Raw genomic sequence first — 26,418 nt, 5'->3', positions numbered from 1 at the left:
AGCCTTACTGCCATTCGCGACTTTCTGAGTTCGCCACAACTCATTCGCCCGTGCAATTCGTACTCTCGTTCCCATTCCACACGCAGAAAAGCCTGCAGATTAGTTTGTAACAACTTCCTAACCAGTAGGAAATGATTAAATCTTAACATTCAGTCAGATGAGGCATCTATACCGCATTTTGGATGCGAAGAGCGCCATTTTAACCAGCCTTATTGCCAGGTACTCTCGACTTGGGTGCTGACATTGGAGTTTATGGCTACTTTTTCGACTTGTAAAGCTGAAACAGCCGTATTTTCTGGAAAATCATTTATTTATTACATTTGAACAACATTCCTCATGTATTGTGCTCATTAGCAATGTTTATATACAGATGAAACTTGTTACCTTGCAAGCGTTATCGTCATCGTCACTTTCGATGATGGGATTAAATGTGGACGTGTAGCACCAACTCCGAAAATAATGGCGTGAACAAACCTAAGGCTTTAAGCATTTACTGCCGTTTCATGTGAGCGTGTGGCACGGGTATTAGTGTTATACCACGTGAGGGTATAGCGCACGTTCGAATACCTCATAGCAAATAGAAGTTACACTGGTGTGTAGCTGCAGACATGTGTCCGATCACTGAAATATATGGCACCCGTTATTGCGGTTCGGCGCTTCAGAACACCGGCAAGCATTCTGCAAGCCTTGCGTTCGGAACTTGTAGCCATCTGTTTTGCTGTGCAGGGCAGCCTGCTGGTCGTGCTGGTGGACGTGATGATGGTGCGTGTACTGGGCTCCACCAGCGTCCTGCAGCGCCTCTCGCTGTTCCTGCTGCAGGAGTTCGGCACTCGGCTCCGCAACGTGGCGCTGGTGTGCCTGTCGACGGCCGTTGTCGTGCCACTTCTGGTCCACGACACGCTCGCCGTGTTGCTCGTGCTGGCGCTCGTCAGGCGACTCGTCTTCGACTTCATGAACGACAACTTGCAGGTGTGCATTTCTTTCCGGTGGAGAGTAGGACGGAAATGGGTTCCCGACGACATCATTTCCGCATGGCTAGACCGCCTTTTTCTCACAGACAGATATATGATTTATAAGGTTCCAACGTTCCAGAGTGACTCAGGCTATGAGGGACGCCGTAGTGAAGGGTTCCGGAAATTTCGACCACCGGGGCTTGTTTAGCATGCAATGAAATCGCACAGTACACGGGTCTCCAGAGTTTCGCCTCCATCGAAGTTCAACCGCCGCGGCCGGGATCGAACCCGCGTGTTTTGGGCCAGCAGCTGAACGACATAACCACAGAGCCACGCAGCAGGTTAGATGGAAGGATACGCTAAATGACTGCATTAGAAACACGTATGATGCGACCAGAGCGGTTGCTTTTTTCTAAATTGTTGTTTATCGGCATCAGGATTAGCACACTGGGGCAGCTTTGTGTGCCGTGCACATTTTAAGCAAGTTGTGACTTTTGCCGATTTCTTTTCATCTTGTGACCTTTCTCTCTCACGGAGTTGTGGATAACCAAGATAATCTTTTATTTATAATATCTCGCATGCATGATGAGAGCTTTTTAGGAAATCCAGCCTTTTACTGCTATTCGCCCGAGATAAAGATCAAGTTTATGATCACGTTAGCATCTGCGATGTAGGGGCGTTAAATATCGTATTTGCAACAAGACAATTGTTTATTTTGCTCAAGTAATTGTGCCCAAATGGCCTGTGCACAGAGCCTTATTCAGGCCTCCATGCCGCACAGGGAAAGGCCAAGTGGCGGGCGCGGTCGAAACAGATTCGCTGGCTGCCTACTAACAAGAGCGATGCAACTCGCAAACTTGTGCCCTAAAATAGGCTGTGCCTACTCTGTGTGCGCCTAGCTGCCACAACATGCCCCGAGGTGCTGAACTCTCCAAGATCACCGGGGGAGTTTCGGACGTTCGATACATCTCTCATTTTCTATAACCATTGGAAATAGTTGGTGCGAGCGGAGAAAGCAATTTATTGGTCAGATTTTGCTGCACTGAGCATGAGCATAATCACGTGAGACTCCACTTTCCCCATCATGTGAAATTTCAGATAGCCCCTCTAAAACAGACGGGGTAGTTTGACGACTAACATGTGACGCCACGTTTTGATATCCAGCAATGCTTGGCATGCGAGCGCTATACGTGACCATGGGAAGTACGTGATTCGAGTCATTCCCCGAATAAAATTTATAAAAGGCAGAATTCTTTCTAGCCTTTCGATGCCTAAATTTCATCCCAGGGTCGGCGCGAAGCCACTGAGTGCTAGACAATATTTTACCAGAGGACTCGTCTTCATCATAAAAAGTGCAATACATATTGGCAAGGGTTAAATAAGCCCTTCACATCGTGGCCGAAGAACCGGGGAAGACTGAGCTTGAAGAGATGTTGTTCTGGCATTGAGGCTGCGACAGGCGACATAGCAAAGGGAAAGTTGGATTCTTGACAAACAAGGCGCGCAGAAGACGACGAACACGAAGACGAGAATAGAAAGAGACAAGCGCTATCTTACAACTGAATTTCATTAAAAACATTGGTAAAAATATATAGGAACATCATAGGAAGGACAAAGGAAAAAGCTTAGGCAGTCACTGCCCGTTCTATACATCTCCAGCGCCTCGAGCATCTCTCTCGTGATATGCATACGATGGCTGTCAGTAATTATACCTCTCTCAAAATCAGGAAACACAGTGTCCTTCGCCCTCGAAGTCATAGTCGCAACAGTGAATCGCAAGAGTCTCACGCTTCATTTGTACATTGCAGATGCGCTCGCAGTTTAGTTGTTGACAAGATGTTATTGACAGCTATTGACGAGATTACTATGGCATCGAGCAGGGCCTCTTGCTTTTGGTACTGTCCATGAAGTGACCGTCTTTATTATGGAGCCATGTTGCGTTGCTCATTTTAACGCGTGGCGGTCTAGATTGACGAAAACGCCGAAATCCGTCGCAAAAGTAAAGAGATCCAAACGACATCTGATATGGACCGATGTTGTTCCTCCACAGTGCATCTTCGATTTTTTTACGCCTTTCGATTTTTGTGCTTCATAAAAAATTTTGCGATGCTTAGGGAGAAAACTTTCTCGTGCTAATATCGCATGACGAGCCTGTGGGGCACGGCAGCGGCTCTTTCTGTTTATTCTATTTTTGATGAAGGTGTGTCCACTTGTGTCGACCTTCTGCACGCGTGTTGTTCATTCAACTATGATTTGTGGTTCATAAATTCGTCAGTATGGATATATACAAAGCGAATAGTACAACGCGTATAGAACAAATCGTATAGGGCCACCCCTCTGTCTGGTGATCTCCGCGAGACGATCCCGCATATTATAATTTGAGTGCGTTGTCAAGCGCCGTGCCATTTTAATACCGGTCAGACCAACGGCGCATTTAAAAGCGTTGCACTCATGTGATGATGAGCGAGGAAAACATACAAAGCTCCCCCACATCATCAACATCATAATAAGCAGCAGCAGTAGCCTAAGGCCTCTCCTATGCCTCATGCCTCTAAAATTAACCCTGTACTTTGCCAGCTCCAGCCACCGTATCCCCGCGAACTTCTTAATCTCACCCATTCACGTAACTTTCTGGTGACCACTGCTACGCTTGTCTTCTTTTGGAATCCACTCCGTTACCCTAAAGGCCCAGCGGCTACCTTGTCTTCGCATTACATTCCCTGCACAAGCCTAATCCTTCCTCTTGATTTTGACTAGGATACCATTAATCCGTATTTTGTTTCCTCACCCACTCTGCCTGCTTGCGGTCTCTTAACGTTACACCTACCATTTTTCTTTCCATAACTCTGTGCGGTGTGCTTAGCGTACGCTTAACCTTTTTCGTTAGCCTCCACGTTTCTGCCCCGTCGGTGACAACCAGTAAGATACAGCGGTTAAATAGAGGACATTGGCGGGATATTGGTAAGCTGCCATTCATGCTCCGGGCGAGCCTGCCATATGTGCTCCACCCCAATCTGATTCTTCTAGTTATTTACCTATCACGATCTGGATCGGCAGTCACTACCTGCCCTAATTATATTTATTCCCTTACCATGTCCAGCTCCTTGCTTTCAAATGCGAACTGTTCTTACCTTGCGAGACTATTGAACATTACTTTGGTCATGTGCATGTTAATTTTAAGGCATACTGTTCTGATCTGCCTAATTCATTGATCATGCTTTGGAGCTCATCTAATGAGGGACTTAGCAATGCAATGTCATCAGCGAATTGCAAATAACCTAGGTATTCTCCATTAATTCTTATCCTCCACCACCACAGATGTAGCGCAACTGTCACCTTTATTCAAAGAATTTGATCCCAACAGATATCTTCTATTAATTTAGAAGCTGCGTAGCGGTACTGTAATTTGTGTACGCTCCTTTCTTTATCTATAGTCATGAACCTGCTAATTTTTTTTACTTTGTTTCTTTATCTATAGTCATGAACCTGCAAATTTTTTTTTTGTCGCTGCGTTCTCTGCAGTCGATGATGACATTCCAGTCTCATGAGCTCCCCTGGAACGAGGCGCATGCATTGCCGCGTAGGCCTTCCGATGGCTCTACCAGTGGTGCAAACGCCAACCTAGCGCCCAGCACCGGTCGGCCGGCACAGCGATCGCCCGCGGACGCCGAGTCCCCAGCGTCCCCTGTCCCTCCACGGGGCGCTGCCTCCAGCAATGAAAGGGATGCAGCTTCGCGAGTAGGAGCCACCACCAACATCGTGCCGCCAGCTGAGAATCCAACTTGTACGTACTCATTGATATGTAGATGCCACTATGGTTCACGTAGTCGGATATAACTAAAAAAAAAAAACTGCAAAGCCGATGCTCCTCAGTGGAAGCTCTTCATTAAACGGCTCGGCTTATGACACGGCGGTACTCTAAACTGCCTTGTACGTGCCAGCCTGGCAACGAAGGTGGCTTGAAGGTGCACTGCTATCGACGACGATGCCATAAGTATAGTCCGCCACCACTGGTTGGAGAGCTTCCTTCGAGGAGCATCTGCCACTGTGTTCTTCAGTTAAAGCCGATTATACACTGAGCGCGCATAATGTGTGGTTTGGTGCCTGCCTTTTGCATCACACGGCAGTCAGCCGCACTATCTCTTTCGCAAAACATCGAACGCAGCATAATAGGCTGGTAGTTTCGCTACCAGGCTTTTTAAAACACGAAATTACTATGGTGTCACTTCGTGTAAGAGAATTCGCAGGATCCTCAAATATTGCCGATAAAGGACGTTGAGCCATTCAGCCTCTAAACAACGCATAGTTACAGCAACGCCTCCGTTTGAAATATATAACTTCGCTTTCATTCCAAATCCAACAGATGCTAGACACCGATGACGGATATAGGTAGAGCAGTTAATGATGGAGTCACAAAACGTTAAGTTTATAGGAAAACTTGCATAATGTGCTGTTCTGTATGATGCCCTCTATTTTACTATGCCGGTATAACTAGGCTACTCAGGCTTTGATTGTTACTCGCAACGTTGCTCAAACAACTTGTCAGGATAAGCGTTTTCCCAAGACGTCACTGATAAAGCCTGGTCGTCGTGAGCCATTGTTAACTCCTACACTTCGACGGGCTGTCTGTGAATCCCTCGGTGCGAAGGCGAAGTCGCGGGAAGGACGTGTGAAGCTGGGGCGGTGGAATGCCGGCGGTGGAGCTCAGCAATCCCTCAGTGTGGACACCCACACCACCAGAAAAGAGGAGGAGGCTATGAGAAAAATAAAGGCGCCATAAGTGTCTCACTGTGTTCCTGAATAGTACAGAAATTATCAGGAAAGGGAAGGAACAGGAGTTACGAGTATGTTTACAAGAACACAGGCTTCTATGGGTGAGCGAGGGCAGGCACAACCTACAGCTGTTCTTGATCTTTGGTAAGAAAACCGATAATGCACCTGCACACAACACATCTTACTGCGGGCCGAGCCATGCGAAGGAGACGGTTCTTTAGCACCTGAATTCTGTTCGATAAGGCATTTTCCGGCATTTTTTTTTCTCACGCATTCTCTTACATGGGGCGTCGAGGCTTTCTATTGTTATTGTGCTTATTAGTGCCCTTCTCACACTTTCAGCGAGCACTGCTTGACCTCACTCTTGTCAGCGCCTTTAGATAGGACCGTTAGAGATCGCCTTACCAAACATGATTTCCGTGTTCAAAACAATGCAACACGCCACTCACGAAGGCACCGAGGAACAATTCCCCATGCGGTGATTTTTATCCGCGTGTGAAAGAACCCGCTTAAATATCGTGGCTTCGATTCAAAGACCCCTCTTTGTAAGCGCTGAATGACTGGCGCATGTTCAACGCTACAAGTTGAAACGTTTAGTGAAGCCAGTGAACCTGCTTACACAGGGGAAATTTCGCTCAACCTCACATCCTAGTGTAGTTCATATTTACGCGGATATTACAAACAATGTATGCCCCTGCAGGAGGGTACTCCCGAGACCCGCCAAGTGTCTCGACAGAGGTGTGCCAGCTTAGATGGTTCCGAACGGGATCTTTCTTAAATCCCGCCATACAAACACGCGTGGAGCCGACATTCACGGGCAGATGCAAATTCTGCGGGCAGTATGCTGACCTATACCACATGGTGTGGGAATGCCAGTACAATACATATATAGCCGTTATAAGTCGGCAAAATAGGGAGGGCTGGGAGGCAGCCCTGGCCATCTTGGACCTGGAGGCCCAGCGGGCCCTGGTCCAGAGAGCACGGGCAGCGGCGGCAACCAATTGCGTCACGGACTAGGGACTGTTACCTAGTGTAGCGACCATCCCCACCTCCCTTTCTCAACTGAGCACAGTGCCGAAAGAGATGTTTTCTCCTCCTGCTCCCTCCTGGAAAGATAGCGACACGAGGAGAGAGGCACAAAAAGGTGCTGGCTTTTGGACAAAAGCCACGCCCCATTTCTCCTTCCTCCAATAGGCGAATCCGCGTTCGATTCCCTCGTTCATGCCATATATGCGTATCACGCTACAGCTCTAACCTTGTACGCGGCTTGAAATGATGCCTGATGTTGCAGACCCTAGCTGCCCGTTGCCAGCGGCCGCCGAGCAGCAGCAGCCTGTCGGTGACGATTCGGCAGGGACCGCCGGTACGTCTTCGCTTTCGGTGGCGGGGCCAAGCAGGATCGCGGACCCCGGAGCGGATGGTGCATCGCTGGCCGCCACCTCCCAGCCGCACCACTGCATCGGTCGCAAGGCTTCGGAGTCCGAGGCATCCATCGAAGGGCGTCTCCACGTTGAAGGCCAGCCCCGGAAGTCGTCGCTAAGCTCCACCAAGAGCGCCAAGAAGGTGGGTTAACCCCATTCGAACGTCATTAAAACGCTTGCCTGAGCAGGTTGGTTGGCGCATTCCCTAGAGTTAATGGGAAAAAAAAATTGGCGGAGGCGGCGGAGGCTTAGCTTTGGTGAAGCATGGTAGGTTGCGAAAGCAGGTGTGTTTTACTGCATATGCAGCGCCTCTAGCGGGAAGAGCGCGGCGCGCCGTGCCAACCGGCCACCGTTACCCCAATGAGCCGAGTTGGTAGCCCGGCTCTCGCTCCTGGCATGACGTCACGCCATAACGTTTCTAGCGCCTCTAGCGGAAGGAGCGCGGCGCGCCGTGACAAGCGGCCGCCGTTACCTGATGAGCCGAGTTGGTAGCCCGTCTCTCGCTCCTGGTATGAAGTCACGCCATAATGTCACTAGGTAGGCATGGTATGACGTCAGGGTTCATTGTAAAGGTCAATCGTGGCAAATGGCCGCCGCCAGGCGAAGGGCCGTTCTTGGGAGTAGTATTGCTTTCGCAATAAAAAGAGCGCCAAGGCAAGTCAGTGGCGGAGACAGGTGTGGCAAGCTGAGCTGAGCGCTTTAAATATAGATGCCATGGCTTTCTAGCATACTTCATCAAAAATATAAAATATAAAACATTCAGTTCATTGATTACTAGGTATTCTTTTAGGTAGGCATATCGTGTGTTTCAGTGCCGATGTCGATTGCTTCAAAGATGAAATTTCTTTCTTTTCTTTACGCAAGGCACGTCACATAATTTGGGTCAAGGCTCGAAAATTCGCCCGGCCCAAATGCAGGACACCACGCAGACACTGCTGCTCATATTGTGGCGCTGCACAGTGTTCTTTTTTAATGTGACCTCGTGAAATATTAAACAATCTTTTATTATGAAATATATATAATATTCATCTTTTGCCCACCACAATTATTGACGTTGCAGAGCGGGTACCAATACATACGAGTCGATTGAGGTCAGAAAGGGCGACCGCCTTCGCAAGACTTCTGGTACAGCCGATTCAGTGCTTAGTGAAAAAGCACTCTCAAGCCGAAATGAAACGCCAACACGCGACCATGCGGTTTTTAATACAGCCCGCGCCGCCTAGCAGTCCTCAAGCTGTTGACGTGTTCGGTTCGTACGTAAGTTCTTCTCCAACCGCCCCTTCGCTCGAGTGGTCATTGTGGCGATCCCCGACTAGCGCCGATTGCGAAGCTCGCTGCGTGGTTTGGGCGAGTGGGATCGTGCTGCTGTTTTCACTCCTTTGCCGGCCGCGTCCCTTATTACTGCGAAAGCAATAGTACGCTAGGTTTTGAGCCTTCAGCGTGGTCCCGGCGGTGGTCCCGGCGGTAGTCACGCGTCTGTGACGTCATACCGAGGTGAATTCTGAGCTACCAAGTCGGTTCGTCGGGGCGGTCCCAGCGGTAGCCACGGAGCGCCGCAGATCCCAGGCAGTAAGATGGGGGACTGCGTTCATTTCTAGGAAAGGAAAGGCGTCTTACCAACTCTGTGGTTTAGTGGACACCTCAATAGCACTTTAAGCTAATTCCGGCGTTCATTGATGCACTCTTACATAGACAGCGTTGTAGACTGCGTTGATTTGGAGGAAAGGAAAGGTTATACCCCTGTCACACGGGCACTTAGGATCGCGATCGGTCTCGAACGCGGTTGAAGTTTCAAGCGCGATCGAGGTGGACAGCTGCTACACGTATCCACTCGATTCCGATCAAATAGTTAGATTGGTACATACGAGATGGCGCTGCCACTACTGTCATCATCGCTATCGATTTCTAATAAATTAAAAATAACAATCGTTAATAAAAATTTTATTGTGAAAATTTCAAACTATGAGCAGAAAAAGCAGCTTAATTACTTTCTGCAGCAACCAGCAGTGGACTCGATAGCGAACAGCAGCAAAACAACGCTCGGTGCACGCGTGAACGGTAGCGCCATCTAGTGACAAGGCGCCAGAGCACATCAACTCTGTGATGAAGAAGTTTTCTTCCGTAATTACTGGTAGCTAGGGTCTGTGCATTGCAAGCCTTTTTTTGGTTCCAAGAAGAAAAACTGCAAATAGTAGAAAATGTAACAACTGACTAAAAGCAAGAGAACTGCTTCGCCAGGTGTCGCTCTTGCGAGGTAAACGCACTGCATTTAGTTAGGCCTAATAGCTTGAAAATTGCCAAATTATCTGAAAAACAAGTGCTCGTTATCGCTTAAACCTCTACGCGTGGGCGAGAGTATGCGAAATAAAAGCGAACCGCTACCATTTGAGCGAGCTATCGCGTCGAAGAATCCAGCGGTGACATGCATTTATTCCGAAGCGGGCGAGCAGGGCGCCGCCATCTTGTCAACGCATCCCGCAACCCTAAATCGTGCTCCATGCGGTTGATCACGATCGCGGTCGATCGCGATTGAATTCGCCGTGTAGCGACGTCGGATCTACATCGAATTCGATTTCGATCGACTTGATCGCGATCGAAAGTGCCCGTGTGACAGCAGTATTACCAACTCTGTGGTTTAGTGCACACCTCAATAGCACTTCAAGCTAATTCCTGCGTTCCGTACATCACTCAGGCTTTCGCCTTTCACTACTTTAGTCAATAAAGTTGCTCGTAATTTGCTTTCGCAACCTTCCGGCCTTAACCAAGCTAAGCCTGTGCCAATTTTTTTCACGCACATACTGATGAAAAGTCGAACGCAGTCATTGAAATCACGCCAGAAGCAACTATTGCTTAAAACTCCATGACTTAGCTCATTCTTCGTGGAAGCTTCATTAGACAACGGCATAGGCAACAAAGAGAAGACGAGAGCGTTTTACCCCTCTTCCGGCCCGCGGTCACAGCAAGCAATGGAATGAAGGCAATGCGACTAGCGTCACGGCAGTGCTGTGCGGAGTTTTTTTAACTCATCAGTCGAGAGATGGGCTTGCTGAGAAAAAAATACCAGCACAGCTCCGCTTTAAGACATAAAATAAACACTCATCGAGAATAGATCAAAGAAAAGGAATTCGATATTCAGTCAGTCGTATTAATGTCCATCAAAAAGCCCTACATTCGCTTGCCATTTGTTAATAGTTTCCAGTGCATCAAATAGCTCTAAGCTCTATCAAGAGAATCATTTCTTTGCTGTACTCAAGAGAGCCATCAGTTTTATTCTCCCTTTTTTCTTTACTGAGTGCGGAGAAAATGTTTGGTTCAATAGAGTCCTGTTCAGTCCTATAATTGATGTAACATTCCATCGTCCGGAAAGGGCTCGCAGTATTCTTAAATTACTTAAAACCGGGAGATGAACTCTACAGTAAAATAAAAAAAATGCAAGTTGCACAACTGATTAGTAATCTTTGACTGCTTACTATGGAAACGAAAGGTCACACACTAAAGTAGAACGCAACCAAAGATCGTGGCTTTTTCCAGCGGTGCAAGTAAAGCTCCAGAGCTGGTGCGCATGGTCACCGATTAATGCGTTATCCTGGTATGCTTGGAGGCACGACTCTGAAGAATAGAGAATGGAGAGGCGCAGGAGAAAGGCCGTTCTGTTATGAAATAGTGTCGGCCTTTCGTTCCAAGGTGGCAATATGGGGCTGCTGTTTTTTCGCGGGTTTTCACTAGCGCATTAAAAGTGAACTTTGAACCTTTGAGATGAGCCTTTGAACCTCATGTGCAACTAATTCATCGGTCAAGGCGCAATGATCTCTCGATGGGCTGCAAAGGCAGTCACCGAAGAATTGTAAAAGCAGTTTTAGATCCCCTGTTTTCAGAGAAACTTTCCAGATTTTCGTGCTCTTTCTGAGCGAATAATTGACAGCTATGCGTGCAGGGAGCAAATTCTCTCTCCTCATGACCGTATGTGCGAACTCCGTGTACTGCATGACGACAAGCGGTGCCCTCTGTGGCCTCTCCTGCACCAACATGTCCCTCGTGGCTCGCGCTCACAAACACAACAATGTTTCTGGCCAGCAGCTGAGCGCTGGATCAGTTTTCATGGTTTAATTTGATAATTTATCATAGGTCTTGCCGTATACCATTAATGGTACCGTGAAGGAATGGCTGCTCACCTGCACCACGCGCATGCGCAGTTCCTTGCATATTTGCTCAAGGACAAAATTGCTGATTGGACGATTTGGTGGGACATGATTCGACATGACCAGCGCGAAAGCAGACGAAGACAAGGGAAGAAACACTGACGACAGTACGGGCGCCAGGACAGCGCCAGTCCGGTCGTCAGTGTTTCTTCTCTTGTCTTCGTCTGTTTTCGCTCTGGTCATGTCGAAATGCTCGCGCTATTGAGAGTACAGCAAGGGTGACGTAAAACGTTGCAGCCCATGCGCGCAGTGACTCACCGTAGCTGCCATGCGACCGTTGCTAAAGAACTTAGCGTTAACAATATGCTCAAACCTGCTATGACCAGCACTCCTACTTTCACATGGCGAAGTGGACGACTACTTTCGCATAGGCACAAAAATATCAATAAATTTTACTACCTAGGGATGTGAAATTACTCTTTGGGAAAAAAGTAGGTGATGGGTGGAAGTACCGAGGGGACACCTATGCTCTTATCTTTTCTTATTCTAAGCGAATATGAATTGTAGTACAGCACTCGATCAGAGCCGGTTAAACTTAGTGCGGTCATATTCATAATGATTCCGACAGTGCTCCGGAATATGTGTTCCCCACGACTGTTAAATCTTGAGCCTGGTGACACGCGTGTAGCTAAGGTGAGGGGGTAGCGGATAGCATAGTCACCGATGAATTTTCAAAACTTTTTTTTTAGGTGCTTAGCATCTCTACAATTGGAATGGTCCTCCTGAGCCTTGTCCTGTCGCTGCTCACAACGTCAGTGGTTGCGTATCTTGCAGGGCAGTAAGCGGACCTCGATCGTGGAGGGCGGTAAGGTTGTACTGCCTGGCGTCTCCTCTCCCACGCCCAAGCCGGCCGTGGTTCATGTGGACTCCATCAGCGGTGAGCGCTAACTCCAGTAAAAGAGAAAAAATCTCTGCCTCTCCCGTAACCAAGAGTAGAGTAAGCATAAAATGCTTACGGTCAAAACACATTGGTTGTAGATGGTAGTAGTCAAAATCTTGAAATGGGTCTAGTGTTCCACACACCACACCACACTCTGCTTGTTGCGTCGAAGCGGTCGCCTGCAATAGTGCGGGATTAGGTAGGCAGCCGCGAACCGTGGCGGCCTTGTCGCTTTTGGGAGCGGCCTCAAAATCTTGGCGTTGTCAGCAGGGGCGAGCAGTCTTCTGCTGTGGCGTATCACTCACAAAGCGATCGTTTTCTGGAAGACGCTTCCTACCTCTCCTTTCATCAGGCTCCGTTGCTCAGCTTAAGCAGCTGTGACGGTGGCGGCATTGAAATGCAGGACGAGGCAGAAGCGTACGCGGACACGACGAGACGCAGGCCTGTCAAGAATGTATCTGCAGCGCGTTCGAATACTCCGCGAGGGTGTATACATCTGCCCGCCAAAGGGGGAAACTTCATGAGCTGAGGGCCCAGCGGCCGGTCTTTTACATGCGCGAGTGTGGGACCATAGCGCCATCCTTGGGGACGGCGCGGAAGCGCGGCCCTCTGTCTTAGAGAGTCTCATTAAATCTCCTACGGCGCCCGGATGCTCTCGTTTCAGTGCCCGGATGAGTGGAATTCAGTGCCCCGGTGTTATCTCTCGGTCTCGGCGTGACGTCACCACACTTCTAGTGAAGCAGCGCAACGGCACAAGGCCAAGGGAAGAAGAGGACAAACACAGCGCTGAACGGACAACAAATGTTTATTCTGGATGCAATCAGCATATATATACTACAGCACCTTCGAAAAAAAACAAAAAAAGAGAGGGGAGCGGAAGGTTTCATTCCAGTCACTATGCGCATGCAGCTGTATCGCCTGTACATCGGTCATATGACATCAGATAGTTGTGCTCTTTCAACGAAATGGCTACGGAAGGGGTGCTTATACAATTCGCACCCAGCTTCATGATTTCAGATGCCTCGATAATCTCTCTAGTAAGTTTATCCTTGTGTTTGGTAACTACGTGGCTGTTTTTGAATTTCGGAAAACAGGAACATTCACGACAGTGAATACCTATGTGGCGGTCCGCATTCTTAACGTTGCTTCCATGCTCTCCATTTAGACAACAGCCCGTTTGGCCGATGTATGAACCACCACACGTCAACGGGACTGAATACACCACGTTATCTTGGCATGGCACGTACTTCGTCCTGTGGTTTTTCTTGCAGTCATGACCAGATTCTGATCTTTTATCCGGGCCATTTACAGTCGCACACAAGCCACTGAGTCTCACAGGCGCCAAAAAACATCAACTCCAGGCTTTTTACCTATTCTCTTCGGATTGTGGGACACAACATGGACATAGGGCATTACTGCCAGATTTCTTTGTTTAAAAAGAGGGACAGCGTTGCCCCCTTTACCTTTTTCAAAATCCCTTCTGCTACTGACGCCAGAATATGAAGGGGGTATTTTGCATCGGTTAGTCTTTCAACCTGTGATGAGAAACTATGTTTTATCTTGTGTTGACAGGATTTTTTCATGGCATTTTGAAAGCATGACGCCACAACGCCTCTTTTCACGAGCTTCGAATGGGCTGAGCTATAGGGAAGTAAGGGCTTTTTACTTCTAGGTTCAAAAGCCCAGCATACATGGAAATCAGTGAAATATAAGGTCAAATCAAGGAACTTAATGCGATCGTTCACAGCCACTTCATGTGTAATTTCCAGCGGCGAAAGCACCTCCGAGAACATCGCGCACAGGTCATTCACTTCCAAAGCGAAGCTAGCCGGGTCCCAATCTAGCAAAATAAGGTAATCATCTACATATCTGAACACTCTGGAAACTGTAGAGTTCATCAGCGATTGTTCGAGTGCCCTGTCAAGCTTAGCTAGAAAGATGTCACTTAGCAAAGGAGCGATACAAGATCCAATGCAGATCCCATTCTTTTGAATAAAAACAGTGCCTTCCCCTTCTGCATAGGTTGACTGAAGGTACACCTGCAGCAGGTCTAAAAAACTTTCTGCAAAATGCCACAGGCATTCTGAAATGCTACCGCTCCGTAGTCGTCAATTGCTTCACTAACGCAGTTTAACAGCTTGTCACGAGGGATGGAATAATACAGGTCTTTTACGTCAATGGAAAATTCGCGTAATGACTCGGTCTGGTCAGTTTTTAGAAATGCAATCACTTCGTCCGACTTCTTTACCTGATAAGGGTCGTAAATAGTTAGGTGAGCTAGGTAACTTTGTAAAAACTTTCCCAGGCTCTTCTGCCACGTGTCCTCAGAAACGATCACCCGTAAAGGCACGTCCGCTTTCTGCATTTTCGCGCTAAAAAACAAGGCGAGGCTCCATATTCTACATTTGTCAATAGAGGTTAAAAGCGCCTCTAAATTTAACTGTTTGCGCAACTGTTTTTCCTTTAATTTGGCTTTTGCCAGGCAAGATCTTCTGCATTCTTTGAAAAGTGAGTGGACCGCATCAGCGGCTTTTTGCTGGAAGCTATGCTTGGAAAATACAGCAAAACCCCCTTCCTTGTCTGCAGTCAACAAAACTAGAGCGTTTTCACGGAAGTATCGAACAGTCTTATCTACTGGCAAATCTATTCCACGTACTCTCGGGCGCAGCACAACATCCACTCCATCCGAAACGCACCTGCTGGCATCTGGTTCATCAGCTCGTCGGGACACGCGCCTTACCATTGCCAGTAGTTCCGGTGGCCTCAACTTAGGCTCAACAGCAAACTTTGGGCCAAGGCGTAGGACTCGTTGAACATCCTCCGTAATGTTAACTCCATCCACATTGTGCAGTTGGTTGGGCATCCCTCCAGGTTTTCTTGGGACAAGCCCTCGGAGGCTTACCTCGGAGGAGGCCTTCAGTTAACCTATGCAGAAGGGGAAGGCACTGTTTTTGTTGAAAAGAATGGGATCTGCATTGGATGTTGTATCGCTCCTTTGCTAAGTGACATCTTTCTAGCTAAGCTTGACAGGGCACTCGAACAATCGCTGATGAACTCTACAGTTTCCAGAGTGTTCAGATATGTAGATGATTATCTTATTTTGCTAGATTGTGACCCGGCTAGCTTCGCTTCGGAAGTGAAAGACTTGTGCGCGATGTTCTCGGAAGTGCTTTCGCCGCTGTAAATTACACATGAAGTGGCTGTGAACGATCGCATTAAATTCCTTGATTTGACCTTATATTTCACTGATTTCCATGTATGCTGGGCTTTTGAACCTAGAAGTAAAAAGCCCTTACTTCCCTATAGCTCAGCCCACTCGAAGCTCGTGAAAAGAGGCGTTGTGGCGTCATGCTTTCAAAATGCCATGAAAATATCCTGTCCACACAAGATAAAACATAGTTTCTCCAATCAGGTTGAAAGACTAACCGATGCAAAATACCTCCTTCATATTCTGGCGTCAGTAGCAGAAGGGATTTTGAAAAAGGTAAACGGGGGCAACGCTGTCCCTCTTTCTAAACAAAGAAATTTGGCAGTAATGCCCTATGTCCATGTTGTGTCCCACAATCTGAAGAGAATAGGTAAAAAGGCTGGAGTTGATGTTGTTTTTTGGCGCCTGTGAGACTCAGTGGCTTGTGTGCGACTGTAAATGGCCCGGATAAAAAATCAGAATCTGGTCATGACTGCAAGAAAAACCACACGACGAAGTACGTGTCATGCCAAGATAACGTGGTGTATTCAGTCCCGTTGACGTGTGGTGGTTCATACATCGGCCAAACGGGCCGTTGTCTAAATGAAAGACTTAGAGAGCATGGAAACAACGTTAGGAATGCGGACCGCCACATAGGTATTCACTGTCGTGAATGTTCCTGTTTTCCGAAATTCAAAAGCAGCCACGTAGTTACCAAACACAAGGATAAACTTACTAGAGTGATTATCGAGGCATCTGAAATCATGAAGGTGGGTGCGAATTGTATCAGCACCCCTTCCGTAGCCATTTCGTTGAAAGAGCACAACTATCTGATGTCATATTACCGATGTACACTCGATATAGCTGCATGCGCGAAGTGACTGGAATGAAACCTTCCGCTCCCCACTCTTTGGTTTGTTTTTTTCGAAGGTGCTGAAGTATATATATGCTGATTGCATCCGGAATAAACATTTGTTGTCAGTTCAGCGCTTTCTATGTCCTCTTTTTCCCTTGGCCTTGTGCCGTTGCGCTGCTTCACTAGATATGTCAGACCAACTTGCCCACCAGTTCATGTTGTCACCACACTGCCGACAACGGGGGCTAAAAGCATTTCATGCTTAATGCGCTTCCTGTGGATCACCCGCTGTTGCTGGTTACGCATCGTCCAACACAAAATGAAGGGGGTCGGTGGTTGCTACAGCAAGTGCTACTTACGCCCAGTAAACTGTTCTATAAACTCTTCACTAGTTGCTATAGAGCCCTGTATAACCTGCAGCCCTGCAGCAACGCTAGAGGTTGGGGAAAATGAAGCCGCTCGCATAGGTAAGTAGAGATTACGAGGCGCTACATATGCACTCGCGGGTCGCGTGGCCAACCTCAGGTTCACATATTCTGGCGCTACTTTTTCATTCATTTGAAAGCAAATGTTTTTTCCGCATACATACATAAATAGCATATTCACTCCCCAAGAATGAACTTAGAATTCAAGCGCAAAGTATTAATGGTTTATGTTTTAAGAGTATTGACTAAATTTCAAAGTGTCTAGTAGTTACAAATATTAACATCAGGATCGTATAACATGTCTAATAAACAGCCGAGGGGCCGGGGAATCAGCTTTTGTTTGGAAGGTGCACATTATGCTCAAACTATGAGAAAAAAACAGGGTATCATTGTTGGAAAAAACGCTTCCTAGAACTTACGGCGTCCATGCTAACAAGCTCCCTGTTTAGATAAATATTTATTGTGTTCGCTAATGAGCCCAGAACAGCACGATAAATATGAAAGGAAGGATACTAAATTCGCCCTAAAGAAAGAAATCACTCCTATGTGCAGCACATTTTAATGAATAGCTACTCCTGTGTACACAGTTGTGCACAGAGCGCCCTAAATGGCTAAGGAATGCGACGCAATACTGAATGCTAAGTAAACAAGAAATGCACCTAGCACATCCGGTTCGCACAGGTCGCAATTGAGTGGTCAACCCACGTCGTGACCGGTAATGGCATTCTGATACAGAGAACCGACCGTGCCAGGATTTACCGTATACAACTCTGTTCGCAACGTGATTTGAGCATTATGTGAGGTGCGCGATTTCGTCAGCCGTCAAGCATGTTTTCTTGTGAACTGCAGTGGACATGGTGGAAAGTGCTAATTAGCCTGCTGTAGTTAGTGTTAGTAGTAGGTTCGGCGCCCATTCCCAGCGAGCGACCTAGCGCCGATGCAATCCTTCAGTACGTCAGTGCAATCGGTGCCAAGTGATAGGAACTTTTTTTAAAGAAACTGAAGATCAGCCAATCGGTTAGATTTGTTTGCAAAGACCGCATGAAAAGCAAAAGTAGGAGCGGATACGTGCCTGCTCTAGCGTAATGTCATGAATTAAAAGCAAACTGTGTTTAGTGCTCATGGCCAAAGAAGCGGCAAGCGCCCCTGAAAGCACGTCCCCTAGCCAATGACCTATTGCCATGAAGTCCAAGGTAATTCCCTATAGCGACTGCCAGGCGCCGAGGTGAAATGATCTTAACCGCGACGTCGGGACAATCGCTTGACGCCATTGGCAGAGGTGCATGTTTAAAAGTTGTTTGATGCTTAGCCCTTGAGATGTATCCCCTAAAGGCGCCCTTGCAAGTTGGGGCTCGCTAAGCAGCTCAATAAAAGCTCACTAAGGTCACTGAAAGCTGCAGCTACCTGCACACGCCTGAATCACTGAGTGCTGGACTTTATCAGCGTCTGAGGCAGTAAAGGTATCTGTGCTTTCAATGCTCACATTAGCGTTGATAAAAATCGTCAACAGAGATTCGGATCGGGGGTAAAATATGCTCCTTTTTTTGGTGTAAATTCCTGAGAGACGGATGATGGTGGTGTCGGGTCGGGTTGCATAAACAACCCTCCAAGGCATGTGCTAGCGGAGTCGGATTAGCTGCAGCTGAGGAAAAGCCTGACAAAATAGTTTCTTACTTATGCCTTTGTCGCCATCGTCGTTAGGTCTACCATACTTTGGGCATAGCTTTTTTATTGGATTATGCTCCGCTTTTATTACGAGGCTCTGAAATTCAATGATCTCATACGCGAAAGTTTATCTTCCCAGTGGTCATGTCCGCAGAGGTGTACCAGATCAGCTTACCTCGAAACCTTTAGCCCAACGTGATATTGAGATTTATATGCTTGTCTACTGCGAAGTGAAAGATATGTACCTACGTACCTAGCTGAAATTTCTGGCCAGGAATCTATCCATATGGAGCACTCATTCGCGATAAGTATGCTTGCGGGTACCTTGCACGAAGCGTGTTTTCAACCAGCCATAGAACTAACTGCATGTTGGAACTATTTTTTTAATCAAAAGTTTTTCACTATGAAGAAAAAAATCTTGACTACAAATATTTTGTTGCAGGGAGCCGAATTAGCAGGTTTTTCAGGGAAGCCCATCACTAAATGTAAAAATTAAGGTTTTTGAGGCAAACAGAAGCTTTTGGTGGCATAGTAATACCAGTGTTGGTGGACTTCACAAAACAGAAAATCAAGCTAACTAATGAAGTCATTAACTGAGTTTCAATAGTTAACTTTTTAACTCCAGCGGATAGGCTCCTGAGTGCACTTAGACATCTGTAGCCGGTCATTAGTAATAGCCATATCAGGTTTGAAAATATCGAAAACAAAATTTCTCTTTCGGCTTTCGCTCCAATAATTTGGGCCGTTATTCGCGCTATTAGAAATCCGCGCCTGCGCAGAGCGCAGAGCGACATCCGTCTTTTCACGTAGTTCCGCCAATTACCTGCAACGTGAGAATCTCTGCCCTGCCCGCGCTGCAGTGCTGCTCGCTTCTTGCCACTTCTCTCCCTTATAAAAATGGTCTATAGACTTCTTATTGACTCTATTGACTTTCTATAGATATTGCTTTTTCTCTATTCATAGTCTATAGACTCTCTATAGACAAAAGTCTACTGAAAGTGTACGGCTATAAATCTATAGATTGTCTATAGACTGTCTATGGCATTTGTATTGCCTATAGACTTTTGTCTATAGACAGTCTAGAGTCTTTATAGACAAAAGTCTATAGACACTCTATGGACTGTCTAAAACTTTTTGTAAGGGCTGTTCCAGCGCGGACGGGACAGATTTACACGTGGCTAATGGGCCGCGGAATGACGCGGTTTGACGGACATCGTTCTACAGTCACCGCAGGTGCGCAGTTTTTGAATGGCGCGAGAAATAGTCGCTTTTAGTTGAGCCTCAACGCCGAGGGTAATCGTATTTTCGGCATTTTGAAAAAAGTGTCATGTTACAAATGGTTGGCTAGAAAATATCTCTAATAAGGTGTCTATAGGTAATAGTTAAAAAGTTTACTGCTGAAATTTTTTTGATCACTTAACTAGCTAACATGATTCTCTTGTTTTCTGACGTCCGCCAACACTGGCATTACGGTGCCGCAAAATGTTTCTAGTTGCCTCAAAAATCCTATTTTTAAAAATTAGTGGTGGGCTTCTCTGAAAAAACTGATATACTCGTTATTATTGAGAGATTAAGGAAAATGAATAAGATGGAAAACATGCACGATGTACGGAATACATTTTAAAAAAATGGCGGGGGCTTAGCTTTGGTTAAGCCTGGAAGGTTGCGAAAGCAAGCGCAGCGTCTCTAACAGAAGGAACGCGGCGCGCCGCGTATAAAGACGGAACGTAGTGCGCCGCGTCTACAGGTCAGGAGTGGCTACCGGCTGCCGCTGCGCGACGACTCAACTTGGTAGCCCATCTCACTCCCTGGTATGACGTCATGCTATGATGTCACTAGGCATGGCATGACGTCATAGGTCATTCTAAATGTCACGCGTGGCTACCGGCCGGCCGCCGCTGCGCGAAAGGCCGTTCATGAGCGTAGTATTGCTTTCGCAATAAAAAGTTGAAAGTGATAGACAATGAGGGCAGCGAACAGGATGAGCCTTTACGAAAGTAATCCATAAGATTCGAATTCACTGAACCCAGAGGTACGTTGCATTAATTTGCGCACTATGTGTTCACGTCTCATTGAGAATATTTCGAAAATTTTGCAGGCTTCCACTCGGCCTCAAGGCGACCGATGAAGGAGAGCTTTGGCTTGAAATTCCAGTAAGAAGAAGCTTTTCTGGTTTCTGAATTTGATAGCTTGTTTTTAAGGTTTAAAACTTAATGTGTGCTATTTAATTTTCCCTTCACCGCAGATTTTCTCCTTAGAAAAAGTAGCAATGCAAATAGGAACCAATTGTCATGTACAAGGGGTGCATTTTTGGAAATTCAGAATTCTTGAGAGAACCGCACCGGTCGCTAAGCGGCCTGAACACCCGCCTGGCACACATAACGTTCGGGGTTCTATCCGCAGTGCCGCCTGGTACCCACCGGTGATACAAGTGGTACAGCTGCAACGGAAAAAGAATGGAACAAGTGAATCATGACCGGAGCGAAAAAATCGTGACATGCGGCGCTATTGTTGCCAAGTACACCGATAGCGAGAGTGCCAGGAACATTCCATTTCCTGAAGCGGGGGCGGCCGGCAGAAAGCAGCCCACCTAGACATTCGCCCATCAGAAATGCAACATCTTAAACGAACGCCTGTAGATGTCTTATCAGCCAAACCGTATGCTAAGGTGGCTAAGCACATAATCCCATTTTAATTTTTTTTTCTGCGCTGCCGTGACGAACAACGTTATCTTTATAACCGTTTTCCTTTAAAAACATGCTGAGGACGCACTGTCAAAAGTGGGGATGCGCTGTCAAAAGTAATGTTTGGCAGTGCCTGCTTTCGGTTGGGGTGCTTTCTGTCGGCCACCCCCACTTTATAAAGTGGAATGTTTAGTTTAGTTTAGTTTATGGGGTTTAACGTCCCAAAGCGACTGAGGCTATGAGAGACGCCGTAGTGAAGGGCTCCGGAAATTTCGACCACCTGGGGTTCTTTAACGTGCACTGACATCGCACAGTACACGGGCCTCTAGAATTTCTCCTCCAAAGAAATTCCAGCCGCCGCGGCCGGGATCGAACCCGCGTCTTTCGGGTCAGCAGCCGAGCACCATAGCCACTGAGCCACCGCGGCGGCATAAAGTGGAATGGGCCAAGCACTCTCGCTATATGCGCATACGGCTACATTAGCGCCGCGTCTCGGAATATTTCCGCTCCGGTAGTGAGTGACTTGAGCTAATCTTTTTCCGTTGCAGCTGTACAAGTTTTTCCCTGATGTGGTGCTCAGCTTATTTGCGGTGAAATGCTTGGGAGATGGGTGTTTAACCCCACCTTGAGTAGAAGAGAAATACCTTGTGCGATTGCGCTGTTTCACCATAGACGCCTCTGCACATGCACAAAAAAAAAATCCATCATCATCAATGATCATCATCATCGACATCAATTCTTGAAAGAAAGAGCGGTTAGAGCGGTTAGCAGACCATGAAAGTCGTTTTCCAAGTAGGTTGGCCGACGAGGTGGGCACAAAGTTAAAGAACACTTCTCGTTCTGAGTTTTTGATTAAATATGTTACAGGGTCTGTCCTGAAAGTAATGAGATAAGTCACTTCGTGGCACGTGCATGCGCTAGATCGGGAAAGCGCTTTTGGGGAAGGAGGGAGAACCATTAGTTTAACAATGCAAAGACATCAGCTGGCTTAGAGCAGGTAAAGCGAGTGGACGTGTTCGAACGTGTACCCCTGTTTCGTTGCTGCGTCGAGGAAACCATGGAGCGAACGTTGGAACAGCGCTACGCGGTGAAGCTTTGTAATAAACTGAGTAAATCACCTACCGAGACATTTCACAGCATGTGGTAATGATGCAATGTCCAGATCGCAAAGGTTCCAATGGCACAAAGCATTTACATATGGCTGTGAAGACGTTCAGGATCACACAGTCAACATTTCCGTCCGCAACCGTCATCGACCGGCGCCCGGACCGTTGCTCGTCGTGAACGTCTTCACGACCTTTTGTAAACGCTTCGTGCCATTAGTACACGCGACCTGGACATCGCATCGTTCCCAGATACTGTCTTGATAACGTCGATTGACTCGGTAGATGACTTACTCAGTTTATCGCAAAGCTTCACCGTGTAGCGCTGTTCTCACGTTCGCTCCGTGGTTTCCTCGGCGCAGCGGCGAAACATGAGTGCACGCCCGAAGACGTCCACTCGCTTCGCCTGCTCGCAGACAACCAAGCTCGTCGCAATGTGAAGCTGAAGGCTCCCCCTCGTTCCCCCAAAAGCGCTTTCCCAATCTAGTGCAGGCGTGCGTCACGTCGCGACTTGTCTCATTACTTTGAGGACAGACCCTGTATACGAACATTTTAGTCACTGTTGCCCAAATGCATCTATGAACTGAAAACTGAGGTGTTCCTTTTAATAAACAGCTTCGTTTGGTAGAATTCTTGTCTCAGGCCGGTGTTCTGAAATCTTCGGCTTTCAATATGAAACTCGGCGTCAATGCGGGTCCACATCGCCGACTTTCTTGGCGTAGCACTCTTCCTAGCGTGGCATACTGTAAAGCGTGGCGTTTATTAGTAATAGCTGTGGCCTTTCCGATTCCGGCTAGCAAACACAAAGAAACACCATACTCAGAAGCGTCGAACCTATGAGATGTTTTGCACCGGTTGACGCTATCTTGGGCTTGTAATAAAACGAATAGAGCATTAGCCACCTCTACGTTTTTGACGCAAATATTCACCCTGAATAAGTGACTAAAAGTTCATTCCTAATTTTTTTTTAATAAGGCGACCGGCGATGACAATCATCCGCTCACTTGGTGTGCACCTGGTCACGTGGTCACCTTGCAAGAACGCCATTCGTGCACTGCTCATTGAAACTTTCTTTAAAAAAAACGAGGAAATATAATTTTGAACACAGTATGTTTTTCAGCTGCTCGCTTGGACTTTTGAAGTTCCGGTACAGATTCACTTAGTGCCCTCAACTGTGAGAATTTTGCCCACGCCAGCGACATTTCAAACATAGCATCGAACCTCATACTTCCCAAACAGCAAAGATAATCGGCCCAGTATTTGAAACCTACTGCTAAAGGCCGGTTCTACAAAGGACCAGAGTGAAACCATTTATTCGCAATATTGGTCCAATTACTGTGTTGCTTGATATGGTGCTTCTGGGCCTACCCCTCGGTCCACGTGTAAGCGGTTCTTAGGAGCTGCAGAGACCTATTTTCTCCTCGCAGGAAGCTCTGCATGGTACACGAGCAGTTGGCCAGGGCCGCCGTGCTCACCTGCACGCTCGCCTCAGCCATCAGCCTGAACCGGAACCGCGCGAGCGTCTACTTCATCGACTACTTTCGCGCGTAAGTCCGCTTCGACACAACAGTCGATGTCAGTGTGCCCCCACACCTTAGACAATCAAGATTCTGAGTCCTTAGCAGGATTTTAAAACTGGTTTAAAACTATAGTTTTACAGCTTTAAAAGCTTATTTAAAACTGTCTACAATCAATGTCAGTTTACTAGCATATAACACAATTATACGTCCAGTACTCGATTACGCCGCAATTACCTGAGACCCTTTCACACAAACTAACATTAAAAAGCTTGAATGAGTGCAGAAAAAGGCGGTTCGCTTTATCTATGATAATTTCTCCCGTACGTCAGTCACAGAACATTTAAGACAAGCCAACTTGCCTCAACTAACCCAGCGTAATCGAGTTTCCCGACTAAAGTTTATATATCAGATTGTAAATAGACATTGCAACGTTAACATTTCTGATATAATTACATTTTCTTCCGGATATGCCACCAGGCAGAGGCATCAACTAACTATGACATCATTCCGTGTAAGAAATAAAGCAAACAAGGCAAGGGGAATGAGGGGCTCGTTATAAATATGACAGAAGCCAACAGCCACAGAAACCAAGGAGCGCAGGGGATTTTTTTTTAATTAAATAATTTATTCTTTTGTGGTGTTGATCAAGTAAGAATATTACTGTCGCTTAAAGCTAATTGATTAGAAAAGCAGAAGAAAAAGCAACCACCTGCCGCCGGTGGGATCCGGACCCACGACCTCCGAATTACGTGTCCGGTGCTCTACCTCTGAGCTACGGCGACGGCTGTCAAACCTTATGCTTTCGGGGGTATTTATGTTTACAAATAACCTAACCTTGAGAGTGTTCATCAGCGCCACCCATGTTCGTAACCGGCGGACGTGGAACGTCCTTGGTTACCGCTGGTGTGACGTAGAACGCCATTCTCACACAGCTTCCACCCTCACCGTTCAATGGCGTTCTACGTCACACCAGCGGTAACCAAGGACGTTCCACGTCCGCCGCTTGCGAACATGGGTGGCGCTGATGAACACTCTCAAGGTTAGGTTATTTGTAAACATAAATACCCCCGAAAGCAGAAGGTTTGACAGCCGTCGCCGTAGCTCAGAGGTAGAGCACCGGACGCGTAATCCGGAGGTCGTGGGTTCGGATCCCACCGGCGGCATGTGGTTGTTTTTTCTTCTGCTTTTCTAATCAATTAGCTCTAAGCGACAGTAATATTCTTACTTGATCAACACCACAAAAGAATAAATTAATTTTAAAAAAATCCCCTGCGCTCCTTGGTTTCTGTGGCTGTTGGCTTCTGTCATATTTATAACGAGCCCCTCATTCCCCTTGCCTTGTTTGCTTAATTGCTTAGCGAGGGCCTTGGTTCTGGCAGCCTTGATGCCATAGGAAGCATAAGAGGGTTCTCACACAGCTTCCACCCTCACCGTTCAATGGCGTTCTACGTCACACCAGCGGTAACCAAGGACGTTCCACGTCCGCCGCTTACGACCATGGGTGGCGCTGATGAACACTCTCAAGGTTAGGTTATTTGTAAACATAAATACCCCCGAGAGCAGAAGGTTTGACAGCCGTCGCCGTAGCTCAGAGGTAGAGCACCGGACGCGTAATTCGGAGGTCGTGGGTTCGGATGCCACCGGCGGCATGTGGTTGTTTTTTCTTCTGCTTTTCTAATCAATTAGCTTTAAGCGACAGTAATATTCTTACTTGATCAACACCACAAAAGAATAAATTAATTTTAAAAAAATCCCCTGCGCTCCTTGGTTTCTGTGGCTGTTGGCTTCTGTCATATTTATAACGAGCCCCTCATTCCCCTTGCCTTGTTTGCTTAATTGCTTAGCGAGGGCCTTGGTTCTGGCAGCCTTGATGCCATAGGAAGCATAAGAGGGTTCTCACACAGCTTCCACCCTCACCGTTCAATGGCGTTCTACGTCACACCAGCGGTAACCAAGGACGTTCCACGTCCGCCGCTTACGACCATGGGTGGCGCTGATGAACACTCTCAAGGTTAGGTTATTTGTAAACATAAATACCCCCGAGAGCAGAAGGTTTGACAGCCGTCGCCGTAGCTCAGAGGTAGAGCACCGGACGCGTAATTCGGAGGTCGTGGGTTCGGATGCCACCGGCGGCATGTGGTTGTTTTTTCTTCTGCTTTTCTAATCAATTAGCTTTAAGCGACAGTAATATTCTTCCTTGATCAACACCACAAAAGAATAAATTAATTTTAAAAAAATCCCCTGCGCTCCTTGGTTTCTGTGGCTGTTGGCTTCTGTCACGTGTAAGAAATAGTTGTTTTAAATATTCTTTTTGTCCCCGGACTGCAACTGACTGGAATAACTTAAATAATACTGCAGTAACTCAACCCTTCGTTTATTTGTTTGCCGCCAGTCTCTGCTGATGGCCCAAAAAACTTAATTGTTCATATTTTGGAGTTTAGTGCATTGTGTTAAAAAATGGCGATTGTTATGGCGTTTGTTTTTCTACCTGGCAGTGTATATTGCCTTCCCTTTGTTGTGTTGCCTTTGATTACGTTTGCGTTAATTTCCACCCTGCTGAAATCCCTTGTGGATTGCAGTATCTGTAAATAAAAATAAAATAAAATAAATAAAATTTGGGAGAAATCATTCTTGGCTGCCATCAGGTGGCGCATGGCTTTGAACAATCAAAAACACTGCGTTAACATAACTCGTGACGTAAGAAATAGAGAGACTGACCCAGTGCCTCCAATCTAACCGCTATAGGCTGCTA

At 47.0% G+C, this 26,418-nt stretch overlaps 1 protein-coding gene and 1 pseudogene across 1 annotated transcript in view; both read left to right on the top strand.

Moving 5' to 3' along the window:
• The first annotated feature begins 756 nt into the window (after positions 1-756).
• LOC149334224 (uncharacterized) lies at positions 757-8,120 on the top strand (annotated as a pseudogene).
• A 218-nt stretch (positions 8,121-8,338) lies between these two features.
• The window catches only part of LOC149334223 (solute carrier family 13 member 4-like), a 53,691-nt gene continuing 35,611 nt past the window's right edge, over positions 8,339-26,418 (top strand). The window contains exons 1-4 of the mRNA XM_089557889.1: positions 8,339-8,404; positions 12,121-12,223; positions 20,458-20,512; positions 23,574-23,693. Coding sequence (XP_089414015.1) covers positions 8,339-8,404; positions 12,121-12,223; positions 20,458-20,512; positions 23,574-23,693 — 344 coding nt within the window. The remainder of the gene's footprint in view (positions 8,405-12,120; positions 12,224-20,457; positions 20,513-23,573; positions 23,694-26,418) is intronic.

The sequence above is a fragment of the Amblyomma mixtum genome, chromosome 8 (assembly GCF_055824585.1).
Source record: "Amblyomma mixtum isolate Tamu chromosome 8, ASM5582458v1, whole genome shotgun sequence".
NCBI lineage: Eukaryota > Metazoa > Arthropoda > Arachnida > Ixodida > Ixodidae > Amblyomma > Amblyomma mixtum.
The sequence above is the reverse complement of the archived record's forward strand: the minus strand, read 5'-3'. Positions and strand labels throughout refer to the sequence as shown.